Here is a 14,081-nt window from a genome sequence, read left to right as displayed (position 1 = left end):
TTGTGATAAATGAAGCCATTATCGCGTTACAATGTAGTTGTAAGGTTTTCAAACGTAAAACTCAAAATCGAACGAATAGCTGTTTTATTTTTCAAATCTGAAGCTATCCACTTTAGTTAAAACCTTTAAAAACTGAAAAGCCAAATGAACCATTACTTTGAACGCCACAGTACGCTAGCTAAGTTAATAACGTGTTACTAAAGTACTGTTTCAACATCATATGGTAGTGCGATACAAACATGTCTTTTAAACGGGAAGGTAACGACAAGAGTCAGCTAAATATCCTCAAGGTGAGTTTGAATATTATAGCATGTGTTGTGATCAGTGGATACATATTACAGTGCGCAAAGTAAGCTAATTGTTAGCATACGTAACGCTCTAATTTAACTCCAAACGGAAATAGGCTCTGCATTGCTTACAATTTGTTGTCAGTAGACACTTTTGTTGTTGTGTTTGCTTGCAGAAACGTCGCGTCGCAGATCTCCTGTCAAACTTTATACCAGAGGACGAAGCAACACTTCTGAGCAATGGAAGGTAAAATGTAAACACTGACCACACTGTGATTGTCCGGAGCCATTCCAACTCATGTCATCGCCCAATCACCACCATAAAGTTGTTTTGTTTAGATACACTTGTCTTGTGTGCAACTACCGCCCTGTGTTCGACACAGTCGACATGCTGACAGTCCACAGGAAAGGGAAAAGGCATCTAGAAGGTGAGTCAAATATACTGGTGCATTTCAACTGGCTTAGTGTAACACAAAACCCTATGATTAGTGTGAAAATGTTGACTTGTGGTCTGCATTTACAAATTTAAAGTCACAGCTGAGCTGCCATATCTTTATTCAGGATGCAAATAATAAGCCTGACAGTCCCAGTTGAGTCAATTAAACATTTCAAATACAATACGTTAATGTAATGTTTTTGGAGGGAGATTTAAATCGATGACTAGATCATTTGTGGATGTTTTTTAGGTTTGAAGGCATTCTATGGGAGGAAGGCCCAGCTGAAGCACGAAATAACAAAAAGGAAACAAGAAAATTTAATCGAAGCTGAAGACCAGCGGCAGGTGGGTTACCCTTGCTGCGCAAGTCGATTTACTTTTCAATAAGATAAGATAAACCTTAAGTAGTGGTGCCTGGAGTAGAAATTCAAATGTTACAATAGTCGAGGCTAGAACAGTGCACAGCCGAATATTAATCATCACAAGTTAGTGACATTGGGCTTTCAGAATGAACCGAAAGCACATTCTGACCTTTACAGGTGAACTTCATTTTATGTTCTCTAAACTTTTAAGTGCAATTGTTCAAATGTTTCCAGTTTCAATATGTTTTGCTTCTGTAGCAAAGAGTTTTTGTTGTTGTTGTTGTTTTTTTAATTTAATGGCCCCTCCTATGGGCCTCTGTGGGTTTTTGAGTTACTCTGTTGATGACACGCTGTGACACTCTTCAGCTCAGTCGCCATATACCTCCGTTCCTGCCATTTAAAACAAAGTTGCTTTTAACTACTTGTATGTAAGGCGGCTTTATTTATCAAGCAAATTTCATACATACACATCAAAATGAGTTTTTGTTGTATTTCTAAGGAAGGATCCAGTTCAGCAGCTCCTTTATTGGCACGAACGAGGAAGCTGACCCATCACGCTTTGCTGAGGACGGCCCCATATAACAGCTGCCATCAAAGAATTAGGCATGCCGCATTCATGTTTCATGCCATCTCACAAAAGCCCAAAAGAGAAATCAACTTTTTTTTTAATGTTGTTTTTTTTAAGCAGAAAAACTGTGAAAGGCCCAGGAAACAGCCGAAGTCCACTTGATCTTGTGGCGTCACCTTGCGGAGCTACGGAGTCAGCTGATGTTTCGAGCATGCCAGGTGATATTGATTCCATTGATATTGACTTATTTGAGTTAAACTGTCCCTGTTGAAGGCTCAAAATAAGCGGTTCCGCGTTGTATTTTGCGCCTCGATCAAACACGCCTGAACGCAAAACTGTCAACGGGCGGTTTATACGGCAAACGGCAGAAATCAGTTTGTAAATGCCTTGACTTGGTTCTACGCAGGGAGTGACCAGTCACATTCATCAAACACCACAGGAGGGCGTCCCCCGTCTGCGACGCCAGCATCTGAGCCCATGTCGGCCCAGAGGAGACGCGAGCTGGAGCATTATCTCAAACTGAAAAGGTACACCGTTGTCCATGTTTTCACACACGTATGGACGTTAAGCGCGTCATCTTACCCGCAGCGACGGATGGCTGCAGGACACAAGCGGCCGCTGGGTTAAAGACGGCGACGTGGAGTTTGATTCCGACGAGGACGAGCCTCCTTCGCTCGCAAGCGTGCCTTCAGGGGACACCTGTGAAGAGCCATGAGGTTCCCTCTCTCAAACCTCAAGACTCACACTTCCTGGATAGCTGAGATTCTCCGATATGAAATGTGACGCCTCCCTTGCCCCGAGTGTACCCCTCATAGTTTCTGCATGATTCCCGCTCAGCTTAAGTGTAAACCTGAAGTGGACGAGCTGGTCGGGTGCTAATTTGGGGCGTGATTCCTCCAGTTAGCATCGCGCTCAGCAAAGTGGCGGTAAATTAGAGAAGCACGCGAGGGTCAGGGGAGCTAAGTCAGGGGGTGCGGGGAGGAGAGGGGGTGCTGGACACTTCTCAATGCCGCTAATGTGCCGAATGCATCGTGCATCCAGGAGGAGTCATTCAATACATCCAGTTGTCAGAGGCAATCGTCAAACTGCGCCATCGTAGTCCAGAGTGGTACAACACCGCCATCTACAGGAATCTGTTAGTCATTACAGTGGTTTACAAACCTGAATTTCACAGACCTCTTCCTCCAGCGCCTGCCTGTTGGAAAAACAAACTTGACGAATATATACGTCGGTGGCAGTGAACTGTTGAATTCCAATTGACAAATATAAATGTCCATGGCAGTGAATGTTTTCATGTGCAAACTGCTGATGACACATGTGAGTACACCCCTAAGTGAAAATTTCCAAATCGGTATCAGGAGTAATAAAGCCAATCCCAGAAGGGAAACAAATTTAAAGAGCAAAACTTTGAAAAGCTCAAATAGTGGTCGCCATGGAACTCGGCTGGCCATCACTTTAAAGGAGAACAAAGATGAAAAACATGACGGGCAAGGAAGAGAAGGAAATGCCAGCCATGTTGTGGAAATCCTGGGAGGTTAGCAGCTGTTACTACCCATAAAGCGCCGAGGGTGCAAAGGAGTTCCTCTTCTATGTGGAACGCCGTAACTGAAGCCCGGCCGTCCGGATCTGTTTCACTTTGCGTCCCGGGAGGATAAAAATAGCTCAGGTGCTTGTGGGAAGTGCTTGGATCAAAAGTGACTTAAAGGAGATTTGCATGATTAAAATGAAACCTTAGAAGGTTGTCAGGAGACCACATGCCAGAGGTGAGGACATCATGGAATTAGGGATGGGCAAAATGGCTTTCAAATAAAATCTTGATTTTATGAACAAAAATCAGATTTTTTTTTTTTTTCACCCCTCCCAAATTTTAATCACCCAGCTGGTCTTTTGTTGAGGGTACACATACCTCATTTTTGTGTGTTCTGTTCTTCAAAAAAACAGCCAATAAAAGGGGTACAAATGTTTACAAAGAGGATTTGAATAAATATTTTATTGAAAGTATTTACAGACGCTCCTTCCCCCCACACATGAGATGAATCATCATGTCACATGTCCTAAAATAAAATAAAAGATGCTCTGCGTGACAAGTGACGAGTTCTTCCACCCTTCATCTTCATCTCAGCCTCTGCTGCCGAACTGGACGAATAAGCAAGCAAAAAAAAAAAAAAAAAAAGTTAAACTCAAGACAGTGCGATTAAATGGGTCAGAACTTTTTTTGTCATTTTATCATTCATATCCTTCCATTTTCAGTAAATTGGCTCACAAAACTAGCATCAATGGCACGGCAGCTACAGACCTTTTCAGCAAACTTAAATTTGAAGACGAGGTAGCAACACAGACACGGCATATATTCTTTATCCTCTTCAAAAACGACTCATATTTCACATCGTCATTGTCACGTCTACATCTAGTATGTCAATTATTGTATTACTCCGCCCCCTGGTGGCCAAGGCGCACACACATGAAGGAGCGTCACAATGCCCATTGAATTATGATGCATAAACTGTTTAATTCTTACGCATGTCGTTGTTCCGTGTCATGGCCATGGCGGCGCGGGCGCGCGGGCCCTGCTGCGTGAAATGGTAGCCGAACTTAAGGATGCTGGAGTTGTTCTCCAGCATGGCGGCGATCTCCATTTCCACCGAGTCGCCGAGCTTCTGTCGCTGTGAGGGGAGAACATCCTGTCACCGAAATGCGGTCGCTGAAGAAATTCACGGGCTCTTAGGATAACTTCCAAACATCCATTGCCTGTAGCTCTTGTTTTCACCTCCGGACAACTTAACCTGTCACCTAAAAACATGATAAGCTGTCCACTGTAGTAACCGCTGTCTCTGAAAGGGTTAAAGGCGTGGCTGAAATGGAGGACAGAAATGGAATTGACTTGGCAAGTCCCAGAGTCCAGTCCTCGAGAGCCCTTATCGAGCCTGTTTTAGATTTCTCTCTCCTCCAGCTCACCTTTTTGAAACGACAGCTGATCAGCAAGCTTTGCAGAAGCCTGCTTAACATCCTGATCGTTTGAATCGGGTGTGTTGGAGGAGGCAGACAACACCCCTGCTTCAGAGTCTTCGGTGAAGCTAAGGAGCTTTTAGATGATTTTAGATGGGAGGAAAAACCACAATAGAACAGAAACTACAACCAGGGAGTCCAGAGTCCAGATTTAAAACCTTAACGAACCTCAGAACTGTGAGGCAGACATGCTAAGCACTATTCCACCGTACTGCCTCTCGTGCGTTCTTTCTGACCTGATTGTCGATTTTGAGCTCCACCAGCGTGGCGTTACTGGCCATGGCCTTGATGACGGCCATCATGCCGTCGGAAGTGATGAAGTTGGACTCGATGTTAAGACTCTGCAGGTTGGTGTTCTCCTGCAGCATCTCCGCACATGCCTGAGAGGCGCGAAAAACACAAATACACACACATGAGCTGACATGACATCATTTTCATTCACATTGTTAATAGTTGCCAAAAAGAAACTGGACTCACGTAGGCCACGGGGTCGTTGCTACGAGTGGCGGCGATGCTCAGAACCACCACGTGAGAGTTTCCCTTCATTGCCTCGAAGATCTCCTTCAGTGTCGGTATGGGAATGTCCTGAAACCGTGAGGCCGAGGTGCGGTTGAATCAATTATATATTACCTCAAATTTCGAACTGAAGTAGCGTTTTGGATTCATGGCGAAACGTTTTCAAACAAACAAGAACAATCCAGTTGCCTTGATTCAACCTTTGCTGATTCTTGTAGACAATGCCAAATGTAAACAGGAGGACTTGTCAAGTCATGTGGTTCGAATCCAAGTTAAGTTTTGTGATTACCAAGTCAAAGTCGAGTAAAAAGTCTGTATGAAAGACTCGACTTGCCCAGCAAGACTAGGTCATGTGACTTGAATTCCCAGCGTCTGCCATGAGGAGCATGTCCTGTACCTTCGTAAACGTCGTGATGATCTTTGATGACGGTTGACTGACTAATCATTTACCGGTGGTTCTCAAAGTATGGTTCCTCAGACCTCCAAGAGCCTGCTAGCGGTGGCTTGGGGGGGTCCACAAAAAAAAAACTACCTCCATGTGGGTCTTACTCCTTCCTAGCTTAGCTTTGACCTAGCTAAAGGCTCTGATATGATTGAAGCTAAAGACCTCGTTTTAGCTCATCAATTTTCGACTTTGAAATCAGAATATTACGGACTCCAAAATTTTGAGAACCCACCTAAAAGACATTTCATTGGCTGTCGTATACTTTCAACCGACCTATTTGACGTCCTGTGAACATCGGGCTTTACCTTGATGTTGTTAAAGTTGACTGCGGTCAGGCTGCTGTCGTTGTTTTGGATCCTCTCCAGCGTCTCCTCCACGTTGGTGGGGTTGGGCGGCTCGTCGGGGAAGATCTTGAAGGGGTCTTCTTTCACCACGCCTGAAGGGTACACAAGAGAAATTAATAAGCTCCCAAAAGAAATCGCGAGCTACGTCGACTACAACTACGTACTGTTGATGCCCTCCGTGTTGGCGATAGTTCCGGTGGTGCCCAGAGCGTCGTAGTACTGCTTGTTGCTCATCAGTGTGTACATGCCCAAGATGGCTGCGGGGGGTGAGAAAACATTGGCGGGGTCATGTTGTGCTTTAATCTGTGAGTGGCATGCAATTGCCATCCAGGTAGAAGACAAGGAAGTGGACACTGTCGAAATATTTGAGTCGCATCATAATTTGGGACAATGACTGCAGTCAAAATCAAAGCACTGGTTCAGGGACGGCATGTGGTGTTCTGTCCAGTTGGAACGGTAAGGACATTAGTTTAGGGACCAAAATCGAACTATCGGGTCTGTTATGGCCTTTATTGTTGTTGGTACTGGGTCAGTGTTGAAGGAGCACATATGATGAGACAGACGCAAATTGTTTGTTAGTCTCAGTTGACTTCAGAAGAATCAGTCTGATATTTGACTGTGTGTAAGTGAGACCTCAACGCCGAGAAAGATCTTTAAATTTAGTGCAGCGCATAACAAATGGTCTATTCTGGTGTTTCTTGACCTCAGCCAGGCCTTCGCAAGTTGACTGTGGAATTCTCTTTGAGATACTTGAACTCCGGTCAGACAGTCTTCCTCTTTCGTTTCTAACCAGACACACGTAGAGGCCCTCAGGGGTCCGTTCTGTGCCCACTGATCTTTTAACCTGGTTATTTAAGTTCAGAGTCAGATTTTGAAGAAAAAAATAAGATTTGTCCATTCATTTCTGAAAATGCCAATGGCTTGACTTCACATCTGCAAGAAATGCAGATGTGAATTGTCGAGTTTGCAGGTGACTCCATAAAACACAAATGAAAAGCAGTTGTCACAAAAATTCGTATGCAAGGAAATTCAGCGATTGCCAGGAAACATTTTTCAGTATACCCAGTACATTTTGAGCAGCCAAATATTACTTCCGTTTTTTTACATTTTGTCAACAATTGAGACTTTTGATACAATTTTCTTCATGTGCTGATTTAGATTAGAATGCAGTGTTCCATATTCGTGTTTTGTGCATGGAAAAAGCCACAATAAGGATTTTTTTAGCTTCACACACTTTTTTTTAAACATGCTGCAACAATTTTCTATTCGATTTTTGATGCATTTTGATGCATCGTCAGTGCTGATTTAGATTAGAATGCAGTGTTCCATATTCCTGTTTTGTGCATGTAAAAAGCCACAATAAGGATTTTTTTTTAGCTTCACACACTTTTTTTAAACATGCTGCAACAATTTTCTCTTCTATTATTAATGCAATTTGATGCATCGTCGTGTTAGCTTAAATAACAAGTTTAGACCTCGAACTACAATTTTAATGTTACCAGGAGGGGGAAGCACTGTGTCTCATGCTGTAACCTGCCTCCCATGAAAGTGTGTCATACACCAACTGCTGTGACCCTCCCCCCCCACCCTACCACCCATCCCTTGTGACCCCATCAAGGAAAGGCAGGCCAGTGAGACAGCTGCCTGCTTAGCCATAAACACCCGCTGCGGCCCTGACAGTAACCCTGCTAGCTTTACGGCTCCAGCTAGCCAAGCAGGGGAGCGGCGACTGATGCTCATATTGTCAATAAAACACTTAATTACATTGCTGATCTGCAGTTGCGCGCTCTCTTTTACGCCAAGCTTTTCATCCCCTGCCAACACGCTGGCCAAAAAAGCTCAACAAACGGCTGACGGAAGCTAACCGAGCTTTAATCCTCATCTGGACCTGGTCCAGATCCAAGGCCAGAGGCAGCCAGTGAGGGGCCAGGCACAGTGGGTCTGTCTGTCTGTCCACATGTTTTGGACCTGCTTTGGAATCAAGAATTGATCCTTAACTTTTATGGCTTTTACAAACACATCAAATCCAAATATACTGTATGCTACGACTACAGTTCTTAGTTGACCCCCAAAATTTGGCTCACCATTCCTGAACATGTGTTTAAACAATTAACAGGCTTAAATATAAAATATATGAGCCACAGGCCATCTTTGGTTTATTCTGTCAACGGCCGTGTGTTTTACAAAGATATCCTATCTTCCGCCCCACAGAAGCCGCTCCACCCTACCAGCCTGGCGCGTTTTATTTTTGAGCTGCTGACTTCGGGGAATCGGATCCTGTCGCATGTCTGTCGTGGCTGTTGGGACGTCCGAGTGCAAATTATATGTGGGTCAGTCCAGTCGATGTGCCGGCATAGTCAGGGTTAACAAAAAAAAAAAAAAAACACAAGCAAATTAAGAAAATATGTAACATGGCAGCACAGCAGGCCGCTTGTTCTTCCATCCATCACACGTATGGATAGTTTGGGGTTGCATTTGGCTGCGAGCAGTTGACAAACAAGCAAAGCGTTAAAGACGTGGTCTCACCTGCAATGTCGCACATTTCGGCGTCGGTGGCATTTTTGAGCGCCTCCTCCAGCTCGGGCTCCAAGATGACCTGCTCGTGCTGGGGAATCTCAGCCGCTTTTTTTGCCACAAAGGCTTTTCCTGGAGGCAAATAGACAAAGAACACCGTCGATACAGATGCTAGGATTTTTTTTTTCTTCCAAATGTGGGTATCCAAACCCTGGGGTCCGCTATCTGTAACTTGAAGGGGGGGTCAGTAAAATAAATAGCACTAAATGATTAGGTCGTGGGCGGCCTGGTGGTTTAAACGGGGGTTCACTCTGATTCCCTTGACATTTTGGGTTAACATCGTAGGCCAAATCGCATAATTGCCAAGGTAATTTTTAGCTTGCTGCCACAGATATCAATTTTTTATAAAATGCTAAAAATTGTTTTATTTGTCATGTCTGTGTTGATTTTCAAGGTCAAAATGATACAAGAGGACACTTGTTTGAATATGTTTTGTGAATGCATTAACGTTAATAAATAAATATTTCGGCAATTATCCTATTAAGCTAACGACAAAGTATGTGTAAGGAGTCCGTGGATAAAATGTCAGGCACCTTTCTTCTCCCCCGTGAAAGGCACCAGCTCCTCTCGGTCTGGGTGCTCCATGGCCTGCTTCTCCAGGTGCTGCATCAGAGCGTCACGGTCAAACGGTCCCGTCGGGTTTTTCTTTGTCTGGTCACGCTGCCGCATACCAGCTGGCAGCATGGCATTCTGGGAGGACAGGGAGGTCATGTTTATGTGACCAGACAGCAGAACTGGGAGTAAGTCACATATGTAAAAGTCTTAACCGTCAAGTTTTGAGCAAGACCTAGATTAATTGTGGCAAAATTGTAGCAAATCAAGTCTAGTCATAACTTGGGCTGAGCAAATCACAAGTCACGTTATGTAGTATGGCTCAGTCACAACGTACGGTTCATTTGCACATTAACCACTTTGCGCTCATTGTTTTTACTAGTTACTCAGTTGTACGAAGTATAATCACGGTTGTTTTAATCATCAAAAAACCCAGAGCCCATATTGTCTGTCACTTTATTGTCTTTTCAATTAAACACATCACCAAGGCAACATGAAACTTAGTTTGAAAGCTGCCGGTTACCTAAATCTGTGAAGGTAACGTAGCTTACCCGTCCGTCCTTGTTGGTTTTAGAGTTTATAACTTATAACAATAGTAAAACGACAGTTACTCGTAACATTTTCATCCGATGATGAAACTGCAGGCTTTTTCAATAAAAACAGGCAAGACTTGTCAAATCACGAGTCAAAGTCAAATCGACTCTTTCATAAGTTTTCGCCAAGCAACACCCAAGTCCTAAAACTGGCGTTTTTAAAGACCCTGTCAAATGAAATTCTGGATTTGTTTCTGAATACATTATACATGTTGCTGAAAAAACTGCAAGGACTATGTAGTACTGAATTGTAACAAGATAATAGTTTTTCACCGTTTCGGTTTTTCAGATTTTTTGGAGGGTGCGGCTAAAACGGCGCCCAGTGACGTAAGCATCCGGCAGCCAGTGAGCCAACTTTCCCTTTCATACAAAAACACCTGTGCACCTTTGTTGGCATCAATGGTTATCTGGTGCATCTTTTAATATATTTTTTTTCATCGCTACCGCACACAGTTAGCTAGCTAGCTAGCTAGCTATGCCTACATGATGACAATGCCACAATTTAGTGAACAGAACAGCTTAGCGGCGTCATTCAAACTCCCAAGCAACACACATTTATTTTCAGTCGACACTTTTGGTCTGACTCCAGTCAAGTCATGTGACTCGAATGACGTGCCCCCTCATACCTCGGGGTCCAGCTCTTGCAGTTCATAATCCAGCTGGTCGAGCTCTTCGGGACTCAGGCCCTTGAGGATGGCGTCCTCATCGATGTCCCTGGGGTCCGACATGACTCACTTCTCGGGGTGGGGGGGGTGGTGGGGGCGCACACTCACATGCACTCGTTCTGGTGCGGGTGGGCCGGGGTGGTGGGGTTCTGCGAGAGAAAAGAGTGGGGGGGAGAAAAAATAATTGGGATCAGTAACTACCAGTGTCAGCCTGTCACGATCAAATATTTTTAGTGTTGGATTATTTCATCGATTAATTGAATAAAAACGGATATTGAATTTGAATGTATTGAGATCTTCTCATTATTATTGTACTGGCAACAGTTTACTTACCTGCATATAACACACAGAGTGCTATGCTCACCTGTTGCCTACTTTTTTTTGTACGTGTATTTATTTGATCATACTTGTGTTCAAATTTTGCAACATATTCAGTGAACTCTTTAAGCCGAAAGAGACCAGAAAAGTCATAATGATCTGCTGTCGTTTGAAAATTTACGTATCAGATATCGGCTACTAGTGGTATCGGTACTCAGTATCAGCGAGTTCTCAAAGAGTAAATAACTGAATTGGTATCTGGGTCAAAAAAAGTGATATCAAACATCCCCTAGAAAAGACACTTAACACATCACATGACGTCACACAGCGGGCGAGCGAGGCCAAGCGATGACTGAAACGAGAAATCGAATGAGGTGCGAGTAACTCTAAACCTTTTAGCCGCAACTCGTAGCCGCTAAGAATAGCAGGGAGGCTGCGCGCACGCATTTATCTTCCGCGCAGCCTCATTTGTCTTCCGCGTACCCTCTTGAATGCTCCCACAAATGTTTGGACCGTCTTTCACTGTAAAAAGTCTGATAAAGAGTAAGGATGTTTTGCTTGTGTGACTACCGCTATTTGCGGTCTATAAGCCGCGACTTTTGTCACACGCTTTATTTAATGAAGCGGCCTATATAAAGATTTTTCTAATGGCCGCCAGGGAGCGCTCAAGCATAAAAGGTAAGAGTGAGACAAGTTGATATCTACACACGTGTTGAGGAAGACCCTATCATCTGTCACACTGAAAACAAGCGGCCACGAGGGAGCGCATTTGACCTGTTTTGGGCTGCACTGCATCCACCAAGGATGACGATGCCCGCCCGCGCCCCCCAAAAAATAAAAAGTTTAAAAACCTCCCGAAAGACATTGTCGTGAAAGTTGACACAAAAGCGTCGATGGTAGAAAGCCTAATGAAGGAATGGTTGACAGAGTGTGACAGCAAGCAAGAATTTTTTTCAGAGAAAAAAAAAAAGCATTACTCGACGGCGAACACTGACTTTTATGTTTTTTGTTTTTTTGAACCAGCCCTGTTCATGCTGTTTTACTGCTGTGGTGCTGCCGCGTTGCAGGCACGATTTGGAAAGAAAAGTTAAGGTATGTTATTAAAACTTTGAAAATGCTTTCTGTGTACCGTCTTTCTTTGTAAATATTTCATGTTACAATGTGGGCACCTGCGACTTATAGACGGGTGCGGCTTATGTGTGTACAAAATATTTTTTTCCTTTTAAAAATGTAGTGAGTGTGTCTTATAATCAGGTGTGCTCTATAGTCCGGAAATTACGGGTAAATGTGTAGGTGTTGAAACCTTTCACTGAGGAAAACGGTGGATGTTGAAACAGATGCATCCACCACGGGTAAAGTAGGATCCAACCAATTAATCGACAGACATTAACCTGTTTAAAATGAATTAATCAAATAAATAAATGAATAATACATGTATGGGAGTATATCTGTGCCATCAGATTGGGAATCTGAATGACTCACACTGAATTTTATTCCCATTCAAATATTCTGTGTACACTTTTCAGCTTCGAAAATTTAACATTCATTCATAAACCGTCACAACCCGGCCACCAATCCACCCGGGCCGGAGCAGGCAACAGCAGCAGCATCCAAAACCAGTCAATCATGTTTGCACCCTACCCGAGGTTGGATCACTGGTCCATCGATTGCTTTGGCCTGGAAGCTGGAAGTGATGCTTTGCAAAGTTTTTCAAGCTAAAAAAATGTCTATTGAATGTTTTGAGGCTAATGCAATTCAGCAGGAGGAATTCAGAGTCAGAATTTGACAGCACAGATATATATCAAAACAAACAAATAAATAAATTGGCAAAGCCAACCATTTCCTGAACAAACACTTCCAGGATATGAAGGTAATTTTTGCTGTTGACGGTGGCACACATTTGCCTTCTTCCTGTTGCTGCAGGTCTTAGCGCCCAAGTGTAACATTCCAAATCATGCTGGGCTTAATTTTAGCTTGACAAGTCAGCTACTTGCAGTCGCGTCAAGCCTCAGCGCCTTAGGTTGCCCGCACACGCACACACACACGCACACTCATGGACTGCACATGCGTCTTGTCACACAGCCAAGAGAAATTGCTGATTCACCCACAAACACCCACAAAAAAAAAAAAACAACTACATTTCTCCAAATTCATCCATCAACTGTTTTTATCCAACTTCAAAATATCTTCAACTCCAATCTCCGAAAATCTTCATGTTCAACTTCCACTCCTCATCTTTATGTTTCAAAGACGTTCCTGGCCTACTCAAAACATCAACATCAAAATGCCTTCATCTTTCGAATACATTCACCATCTAAAAATCTCCATCTTCATCCTCCAGACACTTTCACGTTCCACAGACCTTCATCATCTTTAACCTCCAAAAACTTAGAAACATCTCCAAAATCCTGCATGTTTTACATCCTAAAACTTGTAAATATCTAGCTTTAATTTCCCAAAATCATCATTTTCTTTTAAAAATATGAAATAAAATAAATCGTGCTCCAAAGACCTTCAATCCCTATATTTTTTCCCCCCCATCTTTGACTTCTGAATTCTTTGTTCCTCCAAAAACTTCATCCTCTGGAAAACTTCATGTTCCATAAACCTTTGTCTTCAACCTCCAAAAACATCTAAAAATCTCCATCTTCTACTTCCAAAATCAACTTTCGAGTATCTTTCCTTTCTTCAAATCTTCAAGAAACCTTCATATGCCCCCCCCCAAAAAAACACCTCCAACCTGCATAATCCTTTATATTCTTTTTCCAAAAACATCCACTTCCAAACACATTCACCTTCTAAAGACCTCCATCTTATACTTCCAAATTCCTTCATATTCTGCTTTTGAAAACCCCCGCTTCACCTTCCAGAAACCTTCATTGTCCAAAAACCTTCATCTTACACCTCTAAACACTTAAACATCAAAAACCTCCACTTTTATTGCCATCTAAAATTCTCCTAGCCCCAAATTCAGTATGCCTAAGCAGGAACAAGCGGCATTGAGGATTTAAAAGTTCAACATGGATCTCACCTACCTCAAGTCACAGGGTCCGAGCCTCCACTGAGACACGACTACACCCACTACCACCACCCTTTACCATCCTAAAGACCCCACCTCTCTTGTGACGTCAGCATTGTATTATTATAGAGGGAGAAAGCGAGGAGGGTGGGACAGCGACAGAACTTTCAGGATCGACGGTAACATGAACAGTGGAGCACACTCGCGGAGAAACACTGACACCCAGTGGATGAAACTAGTCAGTGTAAAGACAGGCGACAATATTAGCCCAGTTCAACAAGCTGAAGTTTAGCATGTTGGACTTAGCAGCTAACGAGTACCGTAAGAATAATGTCGAAGTGAGGATGTGGTCTTCAGCTCAATTGTGACGTAAATGAGGATTCAACAGCGTAGAAA

The 14,081-nt window shown here is 43.3% G+C and overlaps 2 protein-coding genes across 4 annotated transcripts; one reads left to right on the top strand and one right to left on the bottom strand.

The window, feature by feature from the left end:
• Positions 1 to 3: 3 nt before the first annotated feature.
• On the top strand, positions 4 to 3,580 carry scnm1 (sodium channel modifier 1). Of its 3 annotated transcripts, none has more exons than XM_019863812.1 (8): positions 4 to 290; positions 464 to 534; positions 627 to 715; positions 974 to 1,068; positions 1,585 to 1,688; positions 1,774 to 1,871; positions 2,060 to 2,180; positions 2,242 to 3,580. In XM_019863812.1, the coding sequence occupies exons 1-8, from the start codon at positions 240 to 242 to the stop codon at positions 2,366 to 2,368; spliced, it is 756 nt and encodes a 251-aa protein (XP_019719371.1). In that variant the 5' UTR covers positions 4 to 239; the 3' UTR covers positions 2,369 to 3,580. The 3 variants fall into 3 exon arrangements, with proteins under 3 accessions (XP_019719371.1, XP_019719370.1, XP_019719372.1); XM_019863811.1 differs by having other exon boundaries at positions 1,771 to 1,871; XM_019863813.1 differs by having other exon boundaries at positions 240 to 290; positions 614 to 715; positions 1,771 to 1,871.
• A 48-nt stretch (positions 3,581 to 3,628) lies between these two features.
• Positions 3,629 to 13,799, bottom strand: tmod4 (tropomodulin 4 (muscle)). Its single transcript, XM_019863810.1, has 10 exons — positions 13,702 to 13,799; positions 10,310 to 10,497; positions 9,072 to 9,228; positions 8,491 to 8,610; positions 6,129 to 6,221; positions 5,926 to 6,056; positions 5,137 to 5,244; positions 4,896 to 5,039; positions 4,172 to 4,316; positions 3,629 to 3,789 (listed from the first exon to the last, which is right to left on the bottom strand). The coding sequence occupies exons 2-10, from the start codon at positions 10,409 to 10,411 to the stop codon at positions 3,767 to 3,769; spliced, it is 1,023 nt and encodes a 340-aa protein (XP_019719369.1). The 5' UTR covers positions 10,412 to 10,497; positions 13,702 to 13,799; the 3' UTR covers positions 3,629 to 3,766.
• Between the last annotated feature and the right edge of the window lie 282 nt (positions 13,800 to 14,081).

The sequence above is a fragment of the Hippocampus comes genome, unplaced genomic scaffold (genome assembly GCF_001891065.2).
Source record: "Hippocampus comes isolate QL1 unplaced genomic scaffold, H_comes_QL1_v1.1 scaffold249, whole genome shotgun sequence".
NCBI lineage: Eukaryota > Metazoa > Chordata > Actinopteri > Syngnathiformes > Syngnathidae > Hippocampus > Hippocampus comes.
Note: the sequence above shows the minus strand (reverse complement) of the source record. Positions and strands in the feature narration are given on the sequence as shown.

Excerpts from the sequence above, each read along its gene's own strand:
- scnm1 (XM_019863811.1), top strand. The coding sequence starts at position 240 with ATGTCTTTTAAACGGGAAGGTAACGACAAGAGTCAGCTAAATATCCTC. Across the intron at positions 1,069-1,584 it reads AAGCTGAAGACCAGCGGCAG|GAAGGATCCAGTTCAGCAGC; the intron begins GTGGGTTACCCT and ends TGTATTTCTAAG. Across the intron at positions 1,689-1,770 it reads AGCTGCCATCAAAGAATTAG|CAGAAAAACTGTGAAAGGCC; the intron begins GCATGCCGCATT and ends GTTTTTTTTAAG.
- tmod4 (XM_019863810.1), bottom strand. The coding sequence starts at position 10,411 with ATGTCGGACCCCAGGGACATCGATGAGGACGCCATCCTCAAGGGCCTG. Across the intron at positions 6,222-8,490 it reads CGAAATGTGCGACATTGCAG|CCATCTTGGGCATGTACACA; the intron begins GTGAGACCACGT and ends CACCCCCCGCAG. Across the intron at positions 5,245-5,925 it reads TCAACTTTAACAACATCAAG|GACATTCCCATACCGACACT; the intron begins GTAAAGCCCGAT and ends TCACGGTTTCAG.